The sequence below is a fragment of the Electrophorus electricus genome, chromosome 6, assembly GCF_013358815.1.
Source record: "Electrophorus electricus isolate fEleEle1 chromosome 6, fEleEle1.pri, whole genome shotgun sequence".
In the NCBI taxonomy this organism is placed as follows: Eukaryota; Metazoa; Chordata; class Actinopteri; order Gymnotiformes; family Gymnotidae; genus Electrophorus; species Electrophorus electricus.
In genome coordinates this window covers 5,648,688-5,676,536 of record NC_049540.1, presented here as the reverse complement: position 1 = coordinate 5,676,536, position 27,849 = coordinate 5,648,688, and the positions used below count along the sequence as shown (strand labels likewise).

General features: G+C 46.5%; 1 protein-coding gene across 1 annotated transcript; it reads right to left on the bottom strand.

Moving 5' to 3' along the window:
- Positions 1-181: 181 nt before the first annotated feature.
- Positions 182-27,849, bottom strand: ap2b1 (adaptor related protein complex 2 subunit beta 1). The gene is made up of 22 exons (XM_035527085.1): positions 27,686-27,849; positions 26,961-27,018; positions 26,682-26,787; positions 26,272-26,407; positions 25,473-25,718; positions 25,119-25,309; positions 24,227-24,448; positions 23,607-23,727; positions 22,559-22,654; positions 22,307-22,422; positions 21,975-22,140; positions 21,482-21,580; positions 20,882-21,141; positions 20,253-20,445; positions 16,734-16,775; positions 16,055-16,201; positions 15,350-15,495; positions 15,118-15,247; positions 11,997-12,081; positions 11,698-11,784; positions 4,278-4,432; positions 182-2,286 (listed from the first exon to the last, which is right to left on the bottom strand). The coding sequence occupies exons 2-22, from the start codon at positions 26,995-26,997 to the stop codon at positions 2,212-2,214; spliced, it is 2,856 nt and encodes a 951-aa protein (XP_035382978.1). The 5' UTR covers positions 26,998-27,018; positions 27,686-27,849; the 3' UTR covers positions 182-2,211.

Sequence of the window (27,849 nt, the reverse complement as noted above, 5' to 3'; positions counted from 1 at the left end):
CTGTGAACTTTTAGAGGAAGCCCTGAAAACGTCTACCATCTGTCGAACACTTGCGGGGGTGGACGAGGGCTTCCTCGTAATTGTGCGTGAAATGCACATAAAAATGGCATAGCCTGCCACGAGAAACCAAAAACAAAATAAAAACAAAACACACACCTCAATCAATTAATGTGAGGCACACTGTATTTTTCAGTCCTATTTTTTATTTTGCTAATGTATAACAATAACAAATGTTCATGAGTTAGATACAGCTTCACCACTCACAATGTATTATGAAGGCATCGACAGACAGTGTCTCCAGGTCCTAAGACAGTTTGTTCAGGCTGTGGCGCACTACTCAGTATTCAACCGGGACACCTATTAGACTGGAGAGATTATGCACCGCTATGGCCCGGCGCGTGCGTCACGGCGATCAGACAGCTCGCGCACACGCACGTTCACACGGCCGCCAGCGACGGTGGAGAAGTGAGGCAAAGACGCTCAAACCATACGGTCAAGGACGTTTATTTTATTTTTATTTATTGAAAATGAAAAATACTTCAAGTAAAACACTGGCATCAAGGAGTGAAGAATAACAAATGAGGGAGAAATAACGACCGAGGCTGTATCTTTTAGAGAGGAAGCGGGCCTATTTTATGATTAGAGACCAAAAGAGGACAGCGAGAGAGGCATGTTTAAAACATTAGCATCCACACAGAGAAGCAGATTACATTTATTTACTTTGTAAAGTAATTGCCCCACTCATTACTGATTTGCTCTGCTAACGTTTGGTTCGGATGGTACGGCCACATCACTTTTAACACTCAAGCGCATTATAGTTAATTAAGCGCTAAATAAACTCACATCACTACTACAGAAATAACACAGAATAGATTACGAGCCCTTAAAAGTAAATAGACGAATATTCTCAAGCAGTTGTTTCCAAAAGGTAATGGACGCTCCCTACGTATAGCTTCCCGGGCACGTAACCATTTATGGCAACAAAAACGTCACAGATGTACCTACTACCAAACTAAATAGCCAGTGGAATTTACAGTACAACACCTACCTAAACTGTCATTTAAGATCGCAGACGGTCTGTTGGTTCGTTCCATTCGTGTTTTAGTGTTGCCACAGTACAAGAATATATGCCACGACTGGACGAAGGGTTTGTTACACCCCTCGTTATTCTGCATGACCCTGTAATTACATTACACCTGTTCACCGCAGACAGCTCGGACTAACAACTCTCAAGCGCAAGCCACCTCTGGCTGCTTTCCTGTGCTACAGACTAAGAGCAAGCACCTGTTGGCCTCAGAAACACAGGCAGGATGAATAATACACAGAATTAGCTTACAAGCATGGAATGTACGGGTCATTATTTAATAAGAACGGACTAAGGCATGCAAAGTTAATTTGATATAGTGTCATATAATGCACAATAGGGCAAGGTACTGCTTCACAGTTTCTTGTGATTAAGGGGACCACACAAAAGACATACAGACGACTGGGAAAAGGGCGGGGAAAAAAACAGAAGGGCACAGAAAAGGGAAAATTTAAATGATGGTACAATTATCAAACGTAGCTGCTGAAATGAGTGTTTCTGAAGTGGTGGCCACTTACAAGACTGCGTGTGTATTCTATCATCTCCACAACGGACAAGAAATCAAAGAACTGCTTCCTTCAGTACTTTCTCACCTGCCTCTTTCTACCTGCTGAGGCAGTGATGGCTCAAAAAACCCCCAAAAAACCTGTGTTCCCCATATTTTGGTGGCACCAATTCTGCATGGCAACACGAAACCGAGATCCCTGTGAGAAACAGTATGGCTCCTGAAACGTCGCTCATCAAGCTCATCACACCTTCAACGTTTTTGTTTTTCTTTTATATTTGTCTTTTTTCTCCCCCTCATCAACCAACAGATTGCTCAGGTGTGGCAAATACATGTGCAAACGTAAGCAACGGAAAATCACACGTTTAATACACATTTTCTTGGCAGGGGCGACAAACACGAGGAAGAGGCACAATGCACCATCTACACTTCAATCCACTACACAAAGACACTTGGCTTGAGCAGCATGGATGCATGTGGTTACTTGCAGGACATTATATGGGATAGAGATCAAAAGATGCATTTGAAAATAGTAGCAGAAAAATGGGAAGAGCCATCATTTGCTGCTGTACCAGAGGAACAGTGGTGGTGGGGTGGTAGAGAGTATTGGTGGACGGGGGACTCAGTTCTTCAGCACTGCGTCATACATCTGGTAGACATACTGTGAGACCTCTGGAGCCCTGCACTTCAAAGAGAGCTAGGAGGGGAAGGAGAAGAACATGTATAGATCAACCACCTCAAACGGAGCAGAAAGTGTTGACTAAATCAAAAATTATTTAGTTGGACAAAATTTCAACACGTATGTAAAAATGCACAGGTGACTCTGGGACTGCTGGTCAAAGGTCAAAGCTTTAATTCATTTCCAAGTGAACAGAAGAAAATTCTCGCTTGGCAGAGATCATGTCAGGTTTTGTTCACTTAGAAAGTTAACCAGTTAAACAGGAAAATGAGCGACATCCTCAGATTAAAGGGTAAACTAACAAGCGTGTAAATAATAAAACATTAGTTGGGTAGTAAACACTAATGAGATATTGATAACCCCGACCCTCAAAGTTCCGCACAAAATCCAGCTCACTCAATTTTTAAAAACAATTTTTTAAATCATGGTTCTGATTGAGAACTATGGCCTTTTTTTTTTTAATTCTAAAGGACGTAAAATGTGAAAACGCATTTGTCAGATCCATACGCAGAACTGCCTTATTTTAATAGGGGCTTTTCATTTAAATCACTAATCCAACACATAAAAATCGTTTTTGCTGTGGGTCTGAGCTGTGAAGGACACGTTCAGAGAAAGAAGATGGCACATCAGCTCGGTTATTTTTCATTTCATTTGTCCTCCAACAATAGACCTGACCGTGGTCAGCTACATGTGCCTTCGCTGCCTTTTCTGTGCTGGTCAGCTTCAGTCTGGTCATCACTGGGTGGAACCCAGCTGGCCCAAAGCTCCTCTCATCTGTCTAAAATCTAGCTATGCCAATACCAGGATACCTTTGTATTAAACTCCCATTACAACCAATTAGATTAGAACTGGATTACTCCCTCATTGCGCCAGACCAGATCAGTCTTGGGGGAGGGGCACAGGTTATCAGGCATAGTGGCAGTAAATCGAACAGATGCATGCTGGAGTGCTCGAGGGAAGGCTGGCTCCAATCAACCGATTAATATATTCAAGCAGGCATCACACTGGATGCCAAAGTCTGCATAATACAAGGTATAAAGTAAAGGTAAAAACACACAATGCACCTGGAATACACAAACATACGCATGCTTACACAAAATATTCCGACAGCTGACAACTGACAGCTGTCAATTGGGGACAAAAACAGACAAGGGGCAGGCACTTGAAAAAAGAAAGAAAACTCCTCCACCTTTTAAAAGGTGTTGAACGCAGTAGTGATTTATGTTGTTATAAGCGCCAGGCTTTAACAGATCCTCCCAACAGGGTGAAAAAAGATTCTACCATGTCTGCAGTGAAAGGGAGACAGGGGAACATGGTAATCACTTTATGGTAATGTTCCAAACGCTCATGTTCCGACCCTACAGAGTGTCTGCTTTGAAGGAGGTGTCTTGTGCTTTTTCTGCAGCACGAGGGTCACCTTGTCACCCCCACCTTGGCACGGCCTACGTCACCCACTTGTTTCGGAGAAGCTGTGCTGGAGGCTTTTATCTTACAGAAACAGCGCCATCGAGCTGCAAGCAGGAGATCGAGCACATGGAAACAGCTGGAGCAGAGAACTGGAGCAGAGCTGCGCCAGGCTAGTTTATACCCCAATACACAGAAAGAAAACGTCTTCTAGAAGTCTCTAAAGAAACCCGCCAAAGGGTCTGTTAAAGTCGGGGCGTGGTACAACCAGTCGCCGCTCGAATGGGCTTTGGGCTTTCACCTAAAAATCGTCCGTTAGTCCAGATCTTCAATGTTACTGGGCCTCTGCACTAAAGGCCAGTTAAACAGCTGTTGTCACAAAGCGCAGGGGAGTGGGTGTTGTTAGGTTGTGTCATGCAAATGCTTGTTAAACCTATTTTTAACAAGCCCCTGGCCAGTAAAAACCTACAATAAAGCTTCATCGTCCCCCCCTCTCCATGTCTGCGGAGTTGGGGAAGCACAGTTTCCCTCTGCATACTGCTGTGTTCATGGACCCTGCAAGAGGTGAACACAGCAGCCAATTCTCCCCATGGGCAGGTGCTTACCGTGTAGTTGGGGTTGCCAGGTTGAATGCGGAGTTCGGCGAGGATCCAGATGCCGTTGGTGAGTTTCAGGGACTGGTACAGCATGTCCTGGCCCTCTACGTTGCGCTTGGCGATGGTGTAGATATTGTTGTTCTGCAGCTTGCCCGACACCGTGTCTGCTCGTGGACACACACACCCACACGCACGGATGCACATACACGCGCGCGCACACACAAATCAGTTACACAGTCACACCACCAAGTGTCAGCGACACTGAGGAATTGGTCTACATGAAGGTTGCTTCAGGGGGGCTGTTAGATGAAAGCCACAAGGGCTCAAAATACTCAAGGAATGTTTCAAATGCTAATGACGGTAATAACGAATGAGTGCTTGCAGGGGTCAACTAGCATTATGCTAATGAGACTGCGCCAAACAGTCTCCGCCCATGCCTTCCTTCATGTAGGACGCGCACATTTCCAGACACCTGGCTTTACATGGCCCGTCATTGTGAATAAATGTCTCAGCTGTGCTACATGGTCAATGCTACTACAGACCTGAAATACTAAGCTACACTCTACAATCTTCATGGCGACCTGTGCATCGGTTTCTTAGCTGGTTGAATATCAAAATAGAAACGATCACATTTTAATCACAACCACCATTTTTCTCCCACTTGTGCTGGACTTGTCTTGACACCTGCCCACCCACTCAAAGCACAAACACACACACTTTTATTATATATATATATATATATATACACACACACACACACACACACACACACACACACACACACACACACATATATACATACATACATATACATACACACACACACACACACACACACACACACACACACACACACACACACACACACACACACACACACACACACACACACACAAACAAACACATACATATGTATAGGCATGGTTACATAATATAAGGACCTATATGACCTTGTAAAGTATGCAAATTTTATGCATTTACCCTGGCAACTGCTTTTAAAACATTTGCTCCAAAGATAAATTAAAAAAATAAATAAATAAAAATAAAAACAAAACAAAACCTACTTATGACTCACTTTGATTCCAGTCACTGTGAGCACCACCAGATCAATATTTCCTACTGCTTATCCTTGGCCCAAAATGTCAGCCTCTCCTTTGAGGGATTGAGTATACCGTTTGTGTATTAGAAATTAGAAGTATTAGAAATGTTTAACAGAACTCACTCTAATTTCTGCTGACCTTAGGATTTTTAAAATGTTCTAATTGTCAACTGGTCAATTATTTAGTTCATTGCCACCATTCTTAGCTTCTCCCCTGTATTTCATTTCTCGGTTAACATGCTATCCAGGAAGTATGGAGTGAAAGCATGTATATCGTGTACATTGCCCTCAAAGGCAAGGCTGACATTTGGGTTGCCAGTAAGTGGGTGTGTGGGTGTGTGTCTCTCATATATATATATATATATATGTATGTGTGTGTGTGTGTGTGTGTGTGTGTGTGTGTGTGTGTGTGTGTGTGTGTATGTATGTATGTATGTATGTATGTATGTATGTATGATAGATAGGATGCCACATGTTCAGTCGTGATATTTCCTTGCCACTAAAAATTCTAGTCACAGTCAAACTCGGCCACGTAAAAGGACAGAGCAGGGTCAGCGGATGCTGAGGCGCATAGTGCGCAGAGGTCGCCAACTTTCTGCAGTCAATCACTACACACCTCTAAACTTCATGTGGCCTTCAGAGTAGCTCAAGAACAGTGCGTAGAGAGCTTCATGGAATGGGTTTCCACGGCTGAGCAGCTGCATCCAAGATTTGCATCACCAAGCAACGCAAAGTGTCGGATGCAGTGGTATAAAGCACACTGCCACTGGACTCTAGAGCAGTGGAGACGTGTTCTCTGGAGTGAAAAATCACTCGTTTCTCTGTCTGGCAATCTGATGGACGAGTCTGGGTTTGGCCGTTTCCAAGAGAACTGTACTTGTCTGGCTGCATTGTACCAAGCGTAAAATTTGGTGGAGGGGGGATTAAGGTGTGGGGTCGTTTTTCAGGAGCTGAGCTCGGCCCCTTAGTTCCAGTGAAAGGAGCTGTTAATGCTTCAGCATACCAAGAGATATTGGACAATTTCATGCTCCCAACTTTGTGGGAACAGCCCTTTCCTGTTCCAACATGACTGCGCACCAGTGCACAAAGCAAGGTCCATAAAGACATGGATGAGCGAGTTTGGTGTGGAAAAACTTGACTGGCCTGCACAGAGTCCTGACTTCAACCCCACAGAACACCTTTGGGATGAATTAGAGCGGAGACTGCAAGCCAGGCCTTTTCGTCCAACATCTATCTGACCTCACAAATGCGCTTCTGGAAGAATGGTCAAAAATTCCCATAAACACACTCCTGAACCTTGTGGAAAGCCTTCCCAGAAGAGTTGAAGCCGTTATAGCTGCAAAGGGTGGGCCAACATCATATTAAACCCTATGGATTAAGATTGGGATGTAATTCAAGTTCATATATGTGCGAAGGCAAACGAGCAAATACTTTTGGCAATATAGTGTATGTGTGTACACACATCTCTGTACACACAGAGATCATGATCTCTGATTCATCTTCATCAAGGTAAAAGTGAGAAATTGTGATACTGGTTTGAGGTTGTATTGGCAGCTTACCAACCTACATTAAGCATCTTGCAGAGAAACACGGAAGGCTATCATACAGTTTCATACCGAACACTCTGGCCATTTAACATTGATGGCCTGCTTCACACACAACAGTCCCAATCAGCACTGGATTTGTGCTTTTGTTGGTCAGGCTGGACCTGAAGTAGGCGCCAAAATAGTCACCACAAGCTGGAAGCTCGGTCCCGATCAGAGAGCCTGTGGAACGGAGCTGTGCTTTGCCCGGCGGTGACCGAGACTGAGGCTTATATCCAGCATCACCATTAGCACTAACGGCCGTGTCACTGCCAAAGGCACGACCTGGCTGCAGCGAGCCAGTGGACTGATGGGTGAGTGTTAGCCCATCGAGATCAGACGGAGGGGTCAGCAGGTCACGGGGGGAGACGGAGGATGATGCCACGGAGGGCAAGAAAGAGGAAAAAAAACCACGAGCTTAGGACCTAATGGACAGTCAGTCATAACCCCCCCGAAAAAATAAATAAATAAATCAGTGAATTATAGCAAGGCAGATTGAGAGAGAAAGGAAAGAGAGACCAACAGAGAGATAAATAAGGAAGAGATAAAAGAAAGGCAAGTGTGCGACAGGAAAAAAGAGACACAGGCGAGAAGCAAGCATCAATAAATGCAGACCACAGACCGCCACATATCCAGCAATAGGTGGAACAGGACAAGCTGCAGACGACTACCGCACCGCCTTATTCTTATACTCTGTAGAAAAGGCTTCAAGCCATGAGAAAAATCCTCTCTATAAACACCTCTAAAAGTATTACAGAAATGTGTCGTGCCGAAAACAGTCATCCAAACAGAGAAAGCAAACTGAAATGGCAAGGAGAGAGGCAGAAAAAGAGCACAGCAAATGATATAGTGGTGAGACGAACTCAATCTCTAGAGCCAATGAGTGAAGGCACTGGGGCAGTGACTGACAGCCAGCCCTTCAGGTATGCCACATCCCCCCCTCCTCCCAGGGGTTGTGGGTAAGAACTCTGCGCTCCAGTTCATGCAGAACCCTCTGGCACCAGATACGGTTGAGGCAGGGAGCTTCACACATAACCACAGCCTGGGCCAGTAAGGGCCTGACCCTGGGCCAGTAAGGGCCCAGATGCGAGAGAGCAAGGGCACGCATGCCATGGCCACAAGTGCTGAGCTACAGTTGAAAAGGCGAACGGTAATAAAACGAACCATTCTTTTAGAAAGATGTGCAGAGTGTGTTTTTACGCAGACAAAAATAACTGCAAGAGTGAGAATAAAATAAAAGGCCCATCACAGGAGAGGCAATGGCATGATAATGTGACAGCGGGAACTGCCTTCCCACTCGGCGGGCGCGGGTTTGCGCGAGGGGGGCGCGGGTTTCGAGGCGGCTTGCTTTCGCATGGCCGAGAGGGAAACAAATATCACCATAGAATAATAATGAGAGTCAGCAGGCAAGAACTGGAACAGCAAATCACACTGCCAATGTAGTTAAGATTCTTTGAGATGACCTGAGGGATGTCATCATAAAGCACCCGCACTCACACGCACGCGTGCAAACACGCACGCACGCGACCCCCTGAATTTAGGAATTTACTGCTAATAGAAATTGCTGTTTGGCAAGGTCTAAGAGATCGCGCCTTCAAGTTTCTTTACAATATTAATTCATTTGTTTGCCATGACACTTTCTATACAACGAAGCATGACTATGGTGTGTGTGTGTGTGTGGCTTTCAGTTTCCAGGGCCCAAACAAACACCTTTATTTGCAGACTTGTCCTGCCATTGTTAATAAGCCCAACACATCTTTTCAGGGCAGGATGTGAGAAACAAGTGAGAAACAGTGCGTGGTCTACCACAGAGTAGCAATCAAAAATAATACACACATTGCACACCTGTTCACCACCCCTTCAGTAGGGATGCACAATACAGACAAGAACACTGCATTGTGGTTGTATTGCTACACACTGAAAAATGCACTGCCATGCTTTAAAACCAGCAATCAACACTTGATGCGTTATTTTAAACGTCATTACTTATGATTGTTATATCAGGCGAATACTAGTTCATCAGAACCACCTGAAAAAGATGTCCCTCTGGACCATGTGGGGAAATGTCATTTGCACAATGCAGGCTTTCTGCAGTCTCGGTGTGGCAGAGGCCAACATTGCGATAACGATCTACAAATGATACATCTCACAGCTCTACCTCAGCAGAGCGAACTGACTGGCTAAAACCGGCTAAAAGAGCAGTTTTATAGAGGCACCTTCTATAGAGGCTTTATACAAACAACACACTCTTGGGCCGCAGAATGCACAGAAAGCACTCTCACTTCTGTTGTGTGTGTTGAGCACAGACAGCTTCAGCAGCAGTATTGGTGGTGACAGACTACTGGAAGACAAGTGTTGGACAGATACAAATTGAAGCAAAAATAAAAACATTAAATAAATGAATAAAAGGCCACCACATTTCTTAAACTCTTATGCAAAATTATAGTCTCTTTGGCTATCTAGGTCATATAATCTTTGTGTGTGGGTCTGTAACAGGATAGCGGGGAGGGATCAAACGGAGGCCGATTCCCGTAGTAATTATGCCAATAAGGGAGATTTATTTTCCTCAAAAGTCCAGTGACAGGAGCATGATGCCATAAACCAATAACAAAAAATGTAATTCCAAGACAAAACAAAAAATAAATCCAGTCATCCACGCCAACAAAAATTAACCCAAAATAAGGCAACTTAACGTGCTTCCAATTATGGCATTCAATCAACACGTCTCTTGCATTCCAATGCCACTCCTTATATCTAATCGTCACCCCTTAGACCAAACCATTCTAGACACATAATTTATTAAATTCATAATATCTCTCCCCTATGGTTCAAACTAAGGCTATCATTTAAAACATTTTCCCATTATCCCAATTAAAATAACTACACATATCCCAACACAGAGCCATTAATCACAATCTTATCCAACTCCCTTTCTATTTGGAAAATTACCCGCTCCAATAACGTGAACCAAAACTACAACTCCCTCAATTCTGGGCACAACGCTTGACAAAACAAGTATATGCGTTGAACTCAAACTTCTGTTACCTTATTATAATAAATATATCTGTATCTACGCATATACATTAACTCTAGTAGTCATCTACACAGTCAGTTGGCCACCATGAACAATGTAAGACAATTACAATTACAATTACAATTTTACAAAACTCTAGCAAACGGCAGGTTTGTTCTCTCTGATAGAGGTGTAGTAAATAAGCCTTTCAGCCTCCTGTATTGTCCGCGTCATCCCTCTAATGTTCGGCTCTGCCGTTTGTCCACATGGAACGGGCCCGAGTCCCATTACAGTCTCATCACAGAGCACAGACACGAACAGGTTGTAAAGATGTTTGTGCTTTAACAAATCACTGTGCTGTTACCAGTACTACCAAAGTCTTAGACACAACCCTCCAAACACGTCCATTTGAGGAAACCCATTGCACAGGATAACCAATTTTTTTAAAAAGGCTGTCACTGGCTATTCTCTCTCATCAAAGGATAATTCATCTCTACACATCTTCAAAAATAAGTAAAAGAGAGGCTCTTTGAACACGGTAACAACCTCCTTCTTGGTTTGATAAAGTGCCAACACTTGTTGTGCTCAAACCTTTGTGCTCAGTAAGTGCGTGATGCATCCCTTCATTAGCTGCACAATACTGCTCATTCATTTGTCATGGCTCTTCCTAAAGAGGGAAGTGCATTACCCTTTTCTTTAATGCTAGCAAACATGAGTGTTTAGAGCATCGCATTCTAATGGACAGAACGCAATAAACAGATTTATGAGAGACCAAGTAGGACTTTGTGTAGAGCACTTTGTTGCAACATCAGTCATTTTAAATGCGCTCAAGAAATAAAGGTTATTTGCTTTATCTTTCTACAGTAGTTAGTTCCAACCTCACAATCTGATTGGTTAAGAAGGGTTCTAAACCGTGCTTGATGACAGCATGCGTTTTTCACGCCAAAAATACATTACGCATTTGATGTGTTGCTAAGTAACGCCTGGCTTTATGTACCCAACCTTTTTTTTTGTGTGAATACACTATGGGAAATGAATACTGTGACTTGTGATCCAACATTTGACCCGCAGCCAGTTTGACTGGAGACTACAGACTCAAATTCCCAATCTTCCACTATTCTGAAAACTTCTAGGCCGTCCGCTGTGTAACTGTACGACGAACGTGTAGAAGTGTAGAAATGAACATACAAATAACCCTACTAGCTAAACAACTCAGTTGTATTGGCAATTCCTTTGTTCCTTTTATCTTGACTCATTTTTACTCTGCATTTCGAAATAATTGCTTGGCAGTGCTATATAAACCACACGTCTTTGCAGTCTACTCTTAGGCAGCCAAATACTGTCACACAGCACTAGGTTATTTGTGGAACTACTTTGGCAGAAAATGTTAAAAAATATACATAAAACTACATTTTGGGCTCCTTTTCTTCATTTTGATATTATATTTTGGAGAACTGGTATATAAATGTGATATAACACATGACCTTGAGTATTTTATCACAAATAACATCACAGCTATGACGATCTCTGGCATCGGTGCCTGTGACTAAGTCACAGCCGTGATATTATTTCAAGATAACACACTCGTCTTCTCTCGCTTAAATAATTTAACCACTTAGTGCACTCTAGGAGGAGAGGTATTTTATAATGTAGAGACCATTGTGAGTATTGTAGAATCAGAATCATACATACCTAATGGGGGGAAATCAAGAAAAACTCAAGCAGTGGTCTTACCAGCATTTAAGTGGCATTCCTTGATCTGGTACTGCAACTCATTCTCATTGGGAATATCTTTCCATGTGGCTAGGAACACCTGACGCTCTGCAGAGGCAAAAGACACGCAACATCCAATCAGAACCCAGCGAGCTAGCATTTACTAACAACAAATCTCAGACACCTGGGAATCATGCAGCGCAACGCGTGCCCTTCTTTTCAGCTCATGGATGTTTCCTTAGCAGCCTACATGCTTGTGCAATTTTATTCGTGTGACGAACAAGATAAAAACTGGTGTAGTGCAGAAGATGGGCGCATACCCATTTTGCCGTCCTCGACGAAGAAGACGTTGAGGGGGATGAGAACGCTGAAGTAGAAGACGTCGATGTTGTTCTTGACGGCCACCTGCGGCACGGGAGAGCACAGTGGTCAGCGCCCCCGTTTATGTTGTGTGCGACGTCGGACGTGACGAAAGAGGTCGCACAACAGCAGCCCGATGCAGCTGCGGTTTGCATGGATTTGCATACATGGAGAGTTGCTCGGAGGTCAAGAGCTCAAAAAACGGAGTGAGAGCGAGAGAGAAGGACAGCGCGCAAGAGAGAGCGTGTGCACGAGACCTCAAACCTGACAAAAGACTGACGCCATTGTGAAAAAGGCTGAACTGTTTCACATACATATTTAATTCCCTCGTCATTCTGATGACAGGGGCTTGCCCTTCGCGGCTCCTGTCAGCGGCGTGAGCCGGAGAGGTGCGCTGGAGTCCTCTGCTTCAGGCTGAGGGGAAGCGATCATCTCATTCAGCATTCCGAAGCCTCATCTGAGAGTCCTACCGATTTTTCAAGTGGCTTTCCTTTACACTGTTTTTCTCCTTAGCCTTTGGCCACTCTCACTCGGAGCTCCACAGACAGATTAATTCCATGAAAAAGGATATTTAAAAAGGATATTTCCTAGCAAAATCCTATTAGCACCAGTAATAAATGAAGGGCCAGTTAGCATTATGCAAATCAGATTGCAACCTGATTTTTACTAGCTTTGATTTCTTGATAGCCATGTAAGCACTTTGACGTGAACCACTCATAAGTTAAGAGTCTATTCTTTTTTGGCATGACGTTGCCCACTCATGCCTGGCTTAGAAGGCTGCTGGCTTTCACCGTTTCACACCTCCCAGGGCAAACACCTCAGCCTGCCGCGCGCGCGTGCGTGCGTGTGTGTGTGTGTGTGTGTGAGAGAGAGAGACTGACAGCAGAGAGTTGGTGCCTCCCAAAAGCCCCTCAGGATCTCCAGTGACCCAATTATCAACGCCAAGAACCTTTTTGTTTTGGTTTAACCTCCAAAACAGATGTAAAATGGATTTCTATTAAATATTCCCCCCCGAGTGATGAGTCTTGCCATTTAATCTTCTTTAGGTAAGCTTTGCTCCATTTGCCCCAAATATGAAAGGCTAAAAAAAGCGGTGCATGTCTGTGTTTCAGTCCTTCCTCCACAAACCAACCCGAAGAGCTTAGAATGACAATTCAACCAATCAGCGCTAGCAAGGCTACCAATAGAGGACAGCACCACGGGAGCATGACCCTGTCTGAGCTGACTCTGAATTATACTCAACCCGGCTGCATGATGCTTTCTACATGCCTTGTGTTATTTGTACTACACGCATCGGCGAGAACGGGTTCGGAGCGGCGCCGTGATTTCGACCAGGTTCAGCCTTTGTGACCGGAGGTTTTGACTAAAATGGCAGGTCTCGTTAATGAAGACAAAGCTGCACACTCTCCCGCATTAATTAAACAAGAGTCAGACCTTTCGCCGCAATACACCAAGCTATAATATTCATTTAAGTCCCCCCCCCACGTTGGGAACCCGTGCTAAAGATGTCATGACCACGGAGGTGGCGCACAGAGGGAGACGCTGCAGCGTTCCAGGGTTCCAGTAGAGGAGAGCATTGTCCATGCCCCACGCTCCTGCGGCAGGATCCCGGCTGTGTGACATGGAATACTGCCAGCCAAACTAATGCGTGCCATCTTTAAAGCCCTGCTGTCTGTGGCCAAAACTTAATAAAGCTCTAAATGAAAGCGGTGTTGGTCCACATCATTGCCTATAATGAACATGTACTGGTTTAAATAGATATCCCAGACTTTTCGTATTGCTGTGGTAATTACATCCTAGGCAACCGAGGCTGATGAAAGTATCTAGGCTGACGTCGTGCCTTCGCTGGGCCTCTGTGCGTGAGGGCACACTTCTGCAGAGTTGTCGTCTGCGTGATGGGACTTGAGGATTAGCTGTAATGAAGCCCCTGGGGACTTGTATCTGGTAGTGGCAGACAGGGGCAGCTTAGCGAGTCCAAAGCCCAGTGGTGGAAGCCTTGACCAAGGGAGGCAACGGTTTCTTTAGCCTGGTAAGCCTCTGCTTCCAAGCAGCTGGTTAATTAACACAGTCTGGGGGGGGTGGGGGTGGACAACGCGACTGTGTTTGCGTGCAGCCAAACAGACAGGGGGTGCTGCCTGTGATGTAGGAAGGAAAGAAGAGAGAGAGAGAGACAGAGAGAGAGAGACAGACAGAGAGAAAGAGAAATGCCAAAATAGTGACACAGATCAAATAAAAGAAAGCGAGTGGAAGCGCTAAAGGAAGAGTGGAGAACAGGGAGACAAGTGGCATAAGCAGAGAGACGGCTGGAGAAAGACGGGGACGAGCAGCGAGACGGGGACGAGCAGTGAGACGGGGACGAGCAGCGAGACGGGGACGAGCAGCGAGACGGGGACGAGCAGCGAGACGGGGACGAGCAGCGAGACGGAAAGAAAGAGTGGGTTCAGCTGTGAGATGAGGAAGAAAGAGGATAAGCAGCCAGACGGAAAACAGCAGTTAGTCGGGGGGGGGGGGGGGGGGGGGGGGTGTAGCGGGGTGTCATTTAAAAAGTATGAAGGCTGAATGCACACCATGCTGTGTGCAGCGCTGCTGGGGGCCACCGTGTCTAGACTCCACTGCTTTAGCCTTTCCTTACATAGGAGGGCGCGCTAAACCCCAGGGGTAGGCGGCCAGTTCGCAGCTACGCCCACGCCTTCTGGTCCAGCCCCGGGGTGAGAGCAGGCCGGGGGTTAGGGGGCTACCATGGTGCTTTTGTCTGATCGACTAGCTGCCAAGGGTTGGTGACGGCGGTGAGCGCTTGTTATGGCCAGTTTTTAAACTACGTTAGTTTGAACGATTAAATCGCCAGACAAAATTCATGCGACTCCTTGTTGAGAGAGTGAGATACTTGCACGACTGGGTGTAATTGTCAAAAAAAAAAAAAAAAAAAGGCAAATTTGGAGTTGAGCTTAAGGGTACAGATAAACACTGAATGAGACTTTAAAAATGATAGTGAACCTGCTGCCTGTCAAATGTTAAGTGTGCATAGAGTGTGTGTGTGTGTGTGTATATATAAAAATAACTGAAGCTGTTCCCTTGCTGTACCTGCAGGTTGTTGAGAGGGTCCATCTTCATAACAGGGCCAATGGTGTTGAGAGGCAGGGAGATGTCGATGTTCTGGTTAGGCATCAGAGGCGTGTGAATTGGGAGGGGTGTGGTTGGAATGACTCCGAAACTGGGAGGGAGGGAGAGAGACAGCGATGGTCAAAACCTGCTACACTCAACCACTGAACTCACACATGCAAGCGAGCGCACACGAGCAGTCACATACACACACCTGTTCTTGTTGAACTGGATGGCAAAGTCGGTCATGTGCTGCAGGGCTTTGTTGGTGAAGGTCATGTCCATGTACATGTGACCTTGGCGGCGGGAGAACGTTCCGGAAATCTCCAGCCCTTTGGCCTTGACCGCCGGCAACCATACCTGAAACGAACAGCCTGGCATTACAATTAATTATGCGTCTCTGCTTCAACAGTTTGGGGCTTTGGGCTGAAGAGTAACACACACAGACACACACGCACAAAGACACACAGGCCTGTATGGTCAGTGCACTGCGGATCTGGCTCATGTGTACCCGTGGAAAGTCCACTGAGGTCAGCATGGCATCTGGCACAAAGCCAATGACATGACGTGTCCGTTTAGGGTCTTTGTACAATGTGCACATGTAATGCCATATAAATTCACAGGCTGTCGATTTTCTAAGCCCAACAAAGCAGTAATTAGCTCGAGTGGTTGTGTGTATGTATGCGGATTGGCAACGTCCTGCATGTTAATATTAAATGAAGGGCTCAGCCTCGTCTGTGCTCAGCCGCCCGCGGGTTCTGATGGCCTTCGCGAGCTCAGTCAGGTCAGAAAGCAGAACAGACTGAAATGCCTGCAGTGTGATGCTGGGACTGCGTGAACTGTGAGCATGAGGGATGTGCACGGTGCTGCAGGCTGGCTGAAGGGTGTGCGTGGGAGGCGTGGGGGAGGAGCCACTCACAGCTTTAGGGACCACGTAGCCCCCTGTGGTGATGGCCATGCTCGTGGACAGCTCAAACAGGTCGTTAAGGCCGCTGCTCAGAGTGGCCGGGGTGGGAGACGGTGCAAACGTGTTGGGTACTGAAGACGGAATGAAGTTCTGGCCAACCTGCAAATGGTGTACACACACACACACACACACACACACACACACACACACAATATGTGAATACTATGTCAATGTGCTGATGTAAAAGGTTTGAATACTGCTTATTCTTTGTTGCCAAATACATAATGATATTCTGTGACCTTTCTTTTTAAAGAACTAGGATTTACATAGTGCCTAACCCAATGGCATATCAACTTGATACAGCAAAGGAAACATTTTTATTATTATTTTTCAAGCTTGAAATGTCACAAAGAATCATATCACTGCAAACAGCACAGCAAAAGAAAATAAAATGGCTGAGACTTACATAGAATAAAAACTACAAAAACCCCAACATTTGTGCATGCAAAAATCAGGAAAAAGCAAAACAAAAACAAATGTAACCAATGCCTAACCTATGCAACTCGAGCCAGTGCCTGTGAAAACATTTAGTGTTAATAGCATATAGAGTGCAGACAGATGGACAGGCAGAAAAAGCTGAAGACATGAAGCACGCGTGGGGACGCACACAGGGACAGACTAGTTCACTTACTGCAGGACTGCCCCCAACACCTCCTCCAAGGTCTCCGCCGAGCTACAAAAAAGGAAGACCCGTAAATGATAAAGGGGATAGACAGGTCAAAAGATTTAGCATCCTAAACCAATCAAACAGCAGTTTAAACATTCCATTGGAGTCAGACGATCAGAGAACCGTTAACTGAGTTAATGGTTTATACACTCTCTCTATTTTAACGTATCTCCTTATATTCCTCAGTGGCAGATATGCCCCTCACTAGAGAGATGATGAATAAAACCAGCCTGTTTCGGTCCTTAAGGGTGCTGCCAGCCATACCCTTAAATGGAGTCTAATTTTATGTTTGAACTAGCCATTTCTCAGCCAGACGTCCACAAACGTATGAAACAGGAAGGTTGACATTTATGCAACATCGAAGGGCAGCTAAGTAAGCCCAGGAGGAAGCAGGGTGGGTGGGGGGGTGGGCGAAGTGTGGGGCCCGACAGTCACGCAGCAGGGAACCAACAGTAAACCCAGCGGGGAAGGAGTGAGCAACCGCGACTCCCCATAACTCCGAGTTATGGCCCATCATGGCTGCCAGCCTCCGAACGTTTAGTTAGGACGGTGGGTTGCCAAGGCGCACTCCGTGGGGAAGCGGTGAATCATTCCAGCCTTCGCCTGAAAGGAACGCGAGACGGGAAGTTCACAGCAGAAGTCTACGAGCGGGTGTTAATTTCACATGGGGGGGGGGGGGGAATTTAGGGCAAGAAAATGTCAGTCCAATCTCCTCTGTTTCTCTTAAGCTGCAGACTACTTATTTGCGCTTGATAATCAGCAACATACAGTGCAGCACAAGTGAAATGAAGTCATATTCTCTTTCAGAAGACGTCACACGAAAGATGTCAGGATTAATTCACTATGAAGAGCCTGCTCTGGTAGCACTAAGCAGCAGAAACAGCCCTGCGGTTGTGCCTTGGTGTCCAAGCCTCCATCACCACGCTCAAATGCCTGCGACCTTGCACACACCACTACATTCTGCTTAGTGCGCTTGCCATTATACGCAATGGGGTGACACTGTATTAACTGATGCAGAGGCAAGTCAAAGAAAACTGGCTCACCGTGTCCAAACTTCCTAACAGGGCTCAGAATGAGTCAACGTGTGCGAGGTCGATTAGCATGCAAATAATACGGGGCTAACGGTCAGTCAAGGGTGCAGGTTCACTGTTTAGCTGGTTGTCGATTCAGGTTAGCTCAGGGAACTTGTGTGGTGAACTCTGATGAAGACAGAAGCTGTGAGTAAAATGAACATGCAAAGGCGTTTTAGGGACAGCGCAGTAGTTCTCTCTCCTGCGAGCTACCGGTCACATCGCTTAATGGATGCTAATTCTTAAGTATCGTTAAGCAGAGCTTCTCTCTCTGGGCCAGTTCCAATCAATATTTTAGCGCCACATCAGTACATTCAATAGGGGTGCATTTTGCTCCCACGTAATGTTCAGGGCCTACGACCACAGTTTAGCAATCCTCCGGGTTCACAGCCTTGAAAAAGTCTGGTTGCCGTGGTGACAGGCACGTCCTGGACGGAGACGGTCGAGACTGCAACCAGCGTGCTGACGGGGGCCCCTGGTGCAGACCATCAGCCGGTTCTGCAAAAGGAGATTTGGTGCGGGAGACGGACCGCGGGGCCCTGAGACGCACGTCGTTACTCTCCGCAAACATGTCACCTTCATGGCCCTCTGCAGCTGCTCGGGTTCCTACGTGGGCGAGCGGTGGAAACTCGATCCCTCTTCCCTCAGATGCATGCACATTTGACTCACGGCCTCTCGTCGCGCTACTGACAACTGCAAATTACCGCCTGCTCCGCAAGCCAATTTTGCAAAGAAGAACGAAAAACGGATAAAAGGACGGCATGCGCGGCCCACTCGAGCCCCGTGAATCGCAGCCGCCGACGCGTCGCCCCTTTCAGACCGACGACTTCTCATTAACACTGTGCTGATCATATCAATCACCCTAATGGTTGCTGATGAGCGACGGCCTTTATCCTTCTTTAATCAACTCTAAATGAGACGAGAAGCTTTCAGGCCATCGGCTGGGAGACAGCGGCTCAGGAGAGATCGGGATCCAAATAACGCACAGCTGAGGCTAATGAGTTTGGGAGCCGGCGTTTATCACGGCAGGGTATCGGCCTTCAGATCCGTGCACGTATCAAACAATGGAGTAGACCTGAGCTGAGTTTCAGACTCAGGACACCGGCATTGTAATATCCAAGTCTAAAGGACTTTGGATACCCACCACTCACATTCCCATTCCTGGAGCGGAGCGTGGAGTTCCCACCTAAGGCAAGTACTGGCACGTCTCATTTCAGGCTCTGTCTGAACAGATATATTTCTCCAGTGCTCCCACGTTCATGCTGGCTAGAAGAAAGTAATCTTGGCTTTCTGTGAAGTCGGCACCCGGCGGGCATGTCCGGCCCGAGGTAGCCTGTGGGGCTGATATTGAGTCACCGTTACAGCAGTGTTGGGGCATGAGAGTCCAAAACTCCTACGCCCCTAGATGGGACATGAGGACGCGCGTGTACGTGTGTGTGTGTGTGTGTGTGTGTGTGTGTGTGTGTGTGTGTGTGCGCGCGCGCACATGTGGTGTGGCGTGTTTGTTCAGGCAGACCGATGAAGGCAGCAGGCGTTTGGCCTGCCCTGGGCATCCTTCATCTGTTACAGATCTGTTAACAAGGGCGGCTCTGGTATCCAAACACAGCTCGCGTAAATCCTGCAAATGCTACAGATATATGCCACATGCTCCGCTAGCAGATCAGTATCGCTAGCAACCATCTCCGCGGCAACTTGTTGGTTGATTAACGCCGTATACTCTCGTGTAGTGGCGCTACTAGGACAGAATCTGTGCTAAAGTGCCAAAGAACAAGTGTGAGTCAACATGCTAATTATTTAAAGGTTTCTCAAGCATGGGTTTGGTTAAAACCAATTTGAAAGTTCAGAAATGTCAATGCAAAGTCAAACATACAAAGCCGTTTACAGCACTAAAACAAGGTGACCCAAATTAAAGTCGTCCTCAGCAGTGACTTGGGCTGAAAATGAGGTGCATTTAATTTGATCACTTGTGAGCAGGCCTGTGAATCCCTGAGGTATGGAACACTTGACTCCTTGCTATGGGCTACGTCTCGCTCCACTTTTACCAGGCAGACACCCCCGGGGACACGTGAGCCAGTCATAACCAGCACCTGCCGTGTTTTAAAAGTACAGGTGACCCCGGGGCAAGGGCGACCCAGTGCCATCTTAAAGCCATAGACATAAAACTGGGCAAATCGCCTGACGTGGACATTCATGTGTTGTTAAGAGGTTTGCCATCAGTCACATGGCTGCATAATACAATTTGTACCTTCACATAATTACAGAATTCACAGAAATTATTAAAACAATAATAAAAAACCCGCACAAACAAATGGACTTAGAACCTTCATTTTAAGAAGGTGGCTCTTTCAGTACTAACAGAAATCCATTAAATATGGATTTAAACATACAAATGTTTAACAACCAAGGTTCTCACCAGACTGTCCAGACCACCTCCCAGGAGATCCACAGCGCCCATCTGCATCGAGGAGACCTGAGGCACGTTGACCGGGGGGCCAAGGTCCAGGTTGAGCAGGTCACCCAGGAGGTCACCCTGCGACGGGATCACCTGGGGCTGGTCGATAGTGGCAGCTGGGCCTCCACTAACTGGGCTCTCGCCAGTGTCAATGCTAGGGGAGGGGAATACACACATAGAATGAACAACCACACAGATAAAAGAACCATTATTTCCAAACTGGGAATGACGTCGTCTCCATCGCCCGTCAAAAGCTTCCTTTGTTACCGTCAGCTGATGGAAACGGAGGCAAACAAACAATAAATAAACAAACTTTACAGCCAGAAAGCAGGGCTTCATGCAAAACATCAAAGCGCTGTCAAAAACAACATGAAGGAAAAAGGCAACGTCTTCGGGTGGCTTTAAAATGCAAAAGGTTGGGTTCTCCATACACACTTTGAGCTTACGCTTAGACTAAAGCAGGTATTTCAGTAACCAAACACCCCCAGACGCTGCACATTAGTCCAAGAGTAGACTTAAGACATGTGAGGAGGACCGGCCCTACACCTCCACCCTCCCTTCCCACAATGCCTTGCTCCCCATCTCAGTACCTGCCGTGCTGGATGGGCAGGTGCTTGCGGTGGATGCCGTGACTGCCCTCTACAAAGGCGTTGGGCGGTTTGTGGTAGACGGAGGCCAGCGACCCGATGTGGCAGATGAGCTCATCCAGCAGGGTGGGCTCGATCAGGTCCGTCTCCTCCGAGATCAGAGGCTTCTCGGACAGCACCACCTCCTTGGCCGTTACCGGGTCGGTGGAGAGGAGGCGCCAGTAGATGTAGCCTCGATCACGCAGGTCCGGGTTGTCAGAGTCCTGTGTGAAGGTCGAAGGTTGTTGGGGGGGGTCAACGGCAAGTTTATAATGTGAGAGAGAGAGCAATTTTGCAGAATTTTACTTGAGAAATGCCAAATCTGTTCTCGGTGTGACAAGCACTGTGTTACTGATGAGAACCACCTAGGATTAAGGATCTGTCTGGGAATTAAGATGCTGTTGTCCATGACAATGCCGAGAGAGATGCGAGGGATAGGAAAGGGCACGTCGTTCGCTGAAGCACCCATTACGAGACGCGGAAAGATACGATGAAGAGCGTGTGCTGCAGGGGCCGCAGCAGGGGAAGGCGGGGCTCGCAAATGCCAGGTGGACGCCGTCTCACCTGAGTGGCCAGGCTGAGCACCTGCTGCACCAGCTCCTGCGTCTCCGAGGGCTTCTTCAGAAACAGCTTCACGATGGCCGTCAGCAGGGTGAGCTGCACCTGGAGGAGTCAGACACCGCACCTCACGAGTCAGACGCCGCGTGCTAACCCGCTGTCTGCCTAGACGCTCTAGCCATCTGTCTGGCTTCACCCGGATGCCAAAGACCTGATGTTCATCTCCTAGAACAGACTTGTTCGATACGCGGTGGAGGACACTAGTCTGGATTGACAAGATTCAATATCTTTCGTGGTGGCCCATGGTAAACCTCTACCAGGCTGCACTTTTAAGTCCAAGAAATAATGTGAATAACATGAAATAACATGAATTACAGGCTATGAAGTATTATGGCTCGATTATTTCACGTAGCTGGGTGGACCTGGTGCGAATTCCACATGAACGGAATCATGAAGGGGAATTGCATTTTGAATTCCTGGGCCAGAGGAATGGGCCGACCTGAGTGCTCTCATCGTGGAAGCCCTCCAGGAAGCTCTCAAGGAGCTCATCGGCATTGTCGATCCTCTCGGCATACTCGCCCACGATCCAGATCATGGCCGCACGCGCGTCCGGCTCGTCCAGGGAGTCCAGATTCTCGCACAGGGTGGCGATGATGCTCTCATACCTGCGCCGAACGATGGGGGGGGGGGGGGGGGGGGTTTGGGTGAAAAAGGTGGACGGCATGATCTTTGAGGACGGCAAACGCGTACCTCAAGCAACTCTAGGATTTCAGGGTTAGTCTACTCAACACGAGTTTGTCATGCAGTGGGAGAACACAGCGCAACACTGACTTGTTAGGATACTTGCGGAAGATGTCCCTGATGACCACGATGGCCTCCTGTACCACATAGTTCACCTTTGTCTGAATAAGGTCCAGGAGAGTGCTTACACAGCGCTCCGCTGATTGCTAGAGAAAGAGAAAGAAAGAGAGAGAGAGAGAGAGAGAGAGAGAGAGAGAGAGAGAGAGAGAGAGAAAAGCACAGGGATGATCAAGGACATAGCTCCTCGCTGGGGTGGAGGGGGGGGGGGTTGAGAGACTGTACCTCTACTTTGATGGCACAGCGTCCGATGGCTCGGACCGCCTTGCGCACAAAGTCCACGTCCACCTCGGTGGCGTACTCCTTCAGCTCGGCCAGAACCTTCCAAACACACACACACACTTCTCAGAGGGTCCACATGGGCAGGCCTTCAACACTGGCCACACTGATCGACAAAGGTCATTAAAAATTCAATTAAAAAAAAAAACAAAAATGAAATGATCAAAACAAGTGTGGTGTGCTACCCTACTCTTTCCTGACAGGATACCCGCATTTTCAGTGTGAAGGGCTATGTTTATCGCACAGGGCAGGTGAGAGGATAACAGATCTCCACGTTCACACACACACACACACACACACACACACACACACACACACACACACACACACACACACGCTTCAGCAATTTCTGGGCTCTGATCAATCCCCAGCAGAAAGACACAGGGCTTCACCAGAACAAAGACACCGTTTACGGTTTCTCAGACGTGCCAGCGGAGAGAGCTGTGTGTCCTCTCTGGACTTCGGCGGGCTTGTTTGAGCATGCCTGTGCTAACACATAGGCTCTCCACGAGCCAGTAAACAGACTGTAGCACGCATGGTGATGCTGCAAGGACGGTTCCCGTCTGAACGTAGCGATCAGCGGCAAAGGTTAGGCTGCCTCCTGCAAGCTGTGGTCCCACAACAAAAAAGTACTAAAGCCAAGAACAAATTCACAACCTGTTGTTCCCTTATTGCAGCTACCATGCACATAGTGGCCATGTCGAGGAATTGGTGTGACGTTTCCTCACAAGATCATGATTGGTGTCATTTTTAAGATATGCTGATGCAGATTGCATGATTGGTCACTTCCAATTGAAGGTGGCTGATGCTATAAATCACCAACTTTATAAACAAACCAACTTTGACTGACTCAACTGTCCACCAAATCACCCCATCTCTGGTTCACTCCTAAAGAATGCTGCCAACCAATCAGCTCATCTCTGATTCAGTCTTAAAGGATGCGCTTACTAGTGAGTGCAGACGTCAGGTGTTGTACTGCTGCTGCTGGTGGTACCTGCGCTATGTTGGCCTGGGAGGCCAGTCGGATCATGATGTCCAACTTCTCCAGTTTGACGTAGATGGGATCGTTGTACTTGACGAAGAACACCTTGATCTCCTGCTTCAGGATCTCAGGCCTGGCAGGGGATCAGGGTGACAAACACACATTTACAAGGTTTTCGAGACCTGCAAAGTGTCACCATTTCAGCACCTGTTTTTTTTTTATGCAAGAAGAGTGACACCAGCAGATTGTTCTACTTTAGCAAGCCCAAATCATCTGTAGCATTTGTAAGGGCAGGGAAAATACTGTATGTGGTGTAGTGGCCTTACAAGATTTAGTTGTAAGCATTTGTTTTAAAAGTGGCACTTAGAACAAATAGGTGCTGTAGAGCAATGCTGCCACCTTGTGGTTACTATTGTCCAACCATCCATACTTTCAATAAGAGCTACATGAGATGTTTGAATCTCACCATTTTTAAAGTATGAAGGCATCAAACAATATAAGTGAATAATAAAACAAAATACTGACAACCCTTTAAATACATGACATACAGCACAGCCATAACAACTACAAATCCACAAAGAATCACAGGCAAAACTGTGACCCTCGCATTGCCGTAGAGTCGCAGCACTCGCCTCTTCTGTACGATGAGGTTGATGTTCCTGAGGGCCACGTACTGGACTTCAGGCTCCCCGGAGAGCAGCGTAACCAGCGGCGGTGACAGCTTCTTCAGCAGTGTCCCATAGTAGTCCGCCTCCTTGGGCAGCAGCTCCAGGAACTTCATCAGGACCTTGACGGCCGAGAGCACCACGGCGGAGTTGGCATGCGAGAGGCGTGGCGTCACACGTTCGCAGATGCTGCAGAGTGGGGTGGAGAAAGAGAGCCCAGACTTGGTGTAAGCCCACCTGGCCTGGGATTCACGATCGGGGGTGTCTAACGCTCAGCATGGTGTGATGCATGAGACATCCTGCACTATGCCGCAGGGAGTGGCAGGTAAATTTAATCATACTTGGGTAAATATTATTCATCTTGTTTCAGTCTTTCATTATAGAGAAAAAATATATATAAAATACATTGCACAATGTCACACACAATGAACCAGCTAGGCCAAGTTGGGGTTTTAAAGAAACCAGCTCTGCAACAAAACACAATCTAAAAAGGTGCTGCATTTTAACACATCACAAATATTTTGTTCAGTCCAATGCTTCAACAACCTATTAAACTGTGAGTCTACTCAGAAAGCACATGGCTACTCTTCTCCAAGGAACAGGGAACAGACCAGGCAGGTTTAATCCACGCCATGCAAGCAACTGCTCCAACGATCTTGACTATACTATCGCCATAAACTTTTCTCATAGAAATGCTTTTGTCCAACAGGTGGTAGGAGCATTTTGGGGAAACGCCACTACCACAAAGTCCATCTATTTAGTTGAGGAGGTTGTCTTCCCCATTTCCCTAAGAAATGGCTAATGAAGGAAGAAGATAAGAATGTCCTGACCAGGCCCAAGTTTGTCTTTAGTGCCTCACCTCTGGGCTTCACGTTCGTCTTTGGGGTTGTAGTTGGACAAGCAGTCCAAGATGAAGATCTGGCCCCACTCGGTGCACTCGTTCAGCGCCGTCAGCAGCTTGTTAATGTTCTGGGGGTTCAGGTCCAGCAGATTGCTGTTGGGGTGAGACTCGCTGATTTCAGACAGGGCTGCCACTGCGTTAGCCACAACCTGAAGGCAGAGAGAGAGAGAGAGAGAGAAGTTGGATATGTGTCATTTAATGCTGTGTTTCTTAGCAAAGAACTACAAGAAATGTAGTTGCCATCATCCTGACAGACGACAGACTAGACTCCTGCTCAAGTCCCTTCCCACCCTCCTAGCGAAGGAGCAGCACCATGGGGTTGGAGTCGGCGATGAGGTCCCGGAGGGAGTCCAGGAAGCCCTGGTCCTCCACCATCTGGGCGTTGATGTCATGCAGCTTGGCCACGCACACAGCGGCCGTCTTCCTCACATAGGGGTCCTCGTCCTTCAGGCACTTCCGCAGGGGCTCACACAGGTATTCAGTGATCTTGTCCACGCGGATGCAGCCCATGGTGCGCACAGCCAGGGCCCGGATGAGCGGGTTCGGGTCCTCGCAGTCCTGAGGGGCAGGTCAGAAAGAAAGGGCTTGGGTAAAGTGGGTGAACAAGAGATGGGTAGAGTCCCTACACAGCATGGGTCCACGTCCTACGCAAAGCAGTGCTAAAAGCATGCACTAATGGTTTTGGCACTGTGTACTGCTCTGTATGTCAAACAAGATGAATGTGGGACTTGGGGTCTTGGGATTTCTCACAAAGCTGCCAAAAAAAAGTATAATAAGGACCACAATATATTATTTAACACTATTACTAGAATTATTAACACTATATTATTAATTTTTAATATTATACAGTATTTGTAGTAAGACTACAAACAAGTGTTATAAAGCTCATCCAATATTCTCATTGTGCATGGCTTCTAAGAAACACACAAAAAAGCAAAAGCCTTAAAGAAATCTTCTGACCTCAAAATAAACAAATTTTTGCATTTCTTCATATTTTTGTACATTTACAACATTTTAGATAGTTATATCCAGAGAGAATGACAAATAATAATAGTAGTAATAATAAACACATTTTATTATTTCTTCTCTGATAAAAAGTAGAATTGCTTGCCTTGACAAAACTGTTCACAGCCATGATGGCCATGTCTGGCTGACTCTTGGCATAGTTCATCAGGTACAGGTAGACTAGCTTCTTCAGTTCTAGGTTATCAGTCTGCATGCAGTTCACCACATCTGGGAACAGGGAGCTAGAGAGAACACAGATTGAGGCAGTCTGTGTCATCACCAGCACCACCACAGCAGAAATATGCAACTGCTTACATCTCCACAGTAATGCAGGCAGAAGAATGGAAGGGATTTTACAATGCAAAATGAGGCCAACTCTGCTTTAGGTCACCTGACCATCCACCTTCACCTGGACCAATAACTCTGCAACTTGTAAATGGTTGACAGAACCTAGAGCTTGGACTTGACCCCTGCTTTGCATTACAATAAAAGCACAGCCCTATAAATAAATCATACCTGACATCCTTGCCTACAGTCATGGCAGCAATGACTTTTTTCACCGCTTCCTTCCTCTTCTCCTTCTTCTCATTGTTCAGCTCAGCTTTCAGCTCAAATATTTCCCCTAGAATAAGTGACAGGTGTATGGGTGCTAAGCCAGAAATGTCACAGGCCTAAAGCAAAAAATGCGTAGGCTGTGCGTCATGATTAGCAGCAACCCTGTACTGGGACTTATGACTAGACAGTAGTTTTGGCTCAGATGTACATCTGTGAAGGGTTTCTAAGTTATTGCGCTACCTTTTTTGTTGGTGGTGAAATACTTTGAGTCGGTCATTCTGGTTGGTCTTCAAGTCCACTGCAAAAATAGCACACATAAATGAATTTTTCAGTAACATATATGGCTATGGGCAAATATAATGCAATTCGCTTCGTGGTCTTATTCTTATTGGATAAGTATTTACATGTATAATATGACAAAATCAAAACTGTCAAAGAACTGCTTGTATCCAAAAGCACTCGAACCATCCTGGTTATGCAGCTACTTAGCTACTGTAATAAAACTAAACTCTTTAAAAAGCTGCTTTTCACATGGAACAATGACCTTATCTAAAATGAATGCGTAAGTAGTTATTTATGTAGCCAACTACGGCTTGTCTGCCCATACAGTTAGGTTAGATTAGATTAGATTAGCTAACGTTAACCTGCACATCCAAAACATACAGCAGGCCGGGTAACCTTAGCTACCAAGCAAACCATCCAATCTTGAAGTCTAAACCGATTACCATTCAAAAAAGATCACTACATTTCACTTAACCCCATGCATATACTAAACTATAGCATATGCGTTTATTTTTCTCTTTCGACAGCGATGCTTATTACATGGGTGTGACCAACGCTAGTTTGAGCTAGCGAGCAAAGCTAACAGGAAGCTAACTAGCTAACCAGCTAGCCGCTCTCGGTAGGAATAATTAACGATGAAAAATAACGTTAGTTTATCCTCTCATCCCCTGTTAGCTACGTACACAAACCAAAAACGATGAAGCGCCCCACTTCGGATATGGAAACACACAGCCGGAATTAAGGTGTAGTAAACTAAGCTGTTTCCAGCGGCTTGAGTAAATTGATCCTGTTGCCCGTTTTCTCTGACACAGCTGTGGACGGCGGGGAAGACGGAGCTCTCCCGGAA

Bases quoted from the DNA above. Each gene is read 5' to 3' on its own strand.
- ap2b1 (XM_035527085.1), bottom strand. From the start codon at position 26,997: ATGACCGACTCAAAGTATTTCACCACCAACAAAAAAG. The intron at 22,655-23,606 runs GTACCACCAGCA...TGTGTTTGGAAG, and splicing joins CCCAGGCCAACATAGCGCAG to GTTCTGGCCGAGCTGAAGGA. The intron at 21,581-21,974 runs GTCGGCCCATTC...TGACTCCTCCAG, and splicing joins TCCACGATGAGAGCACTCAG to GTGCAGCTCACCCTGCTGAC.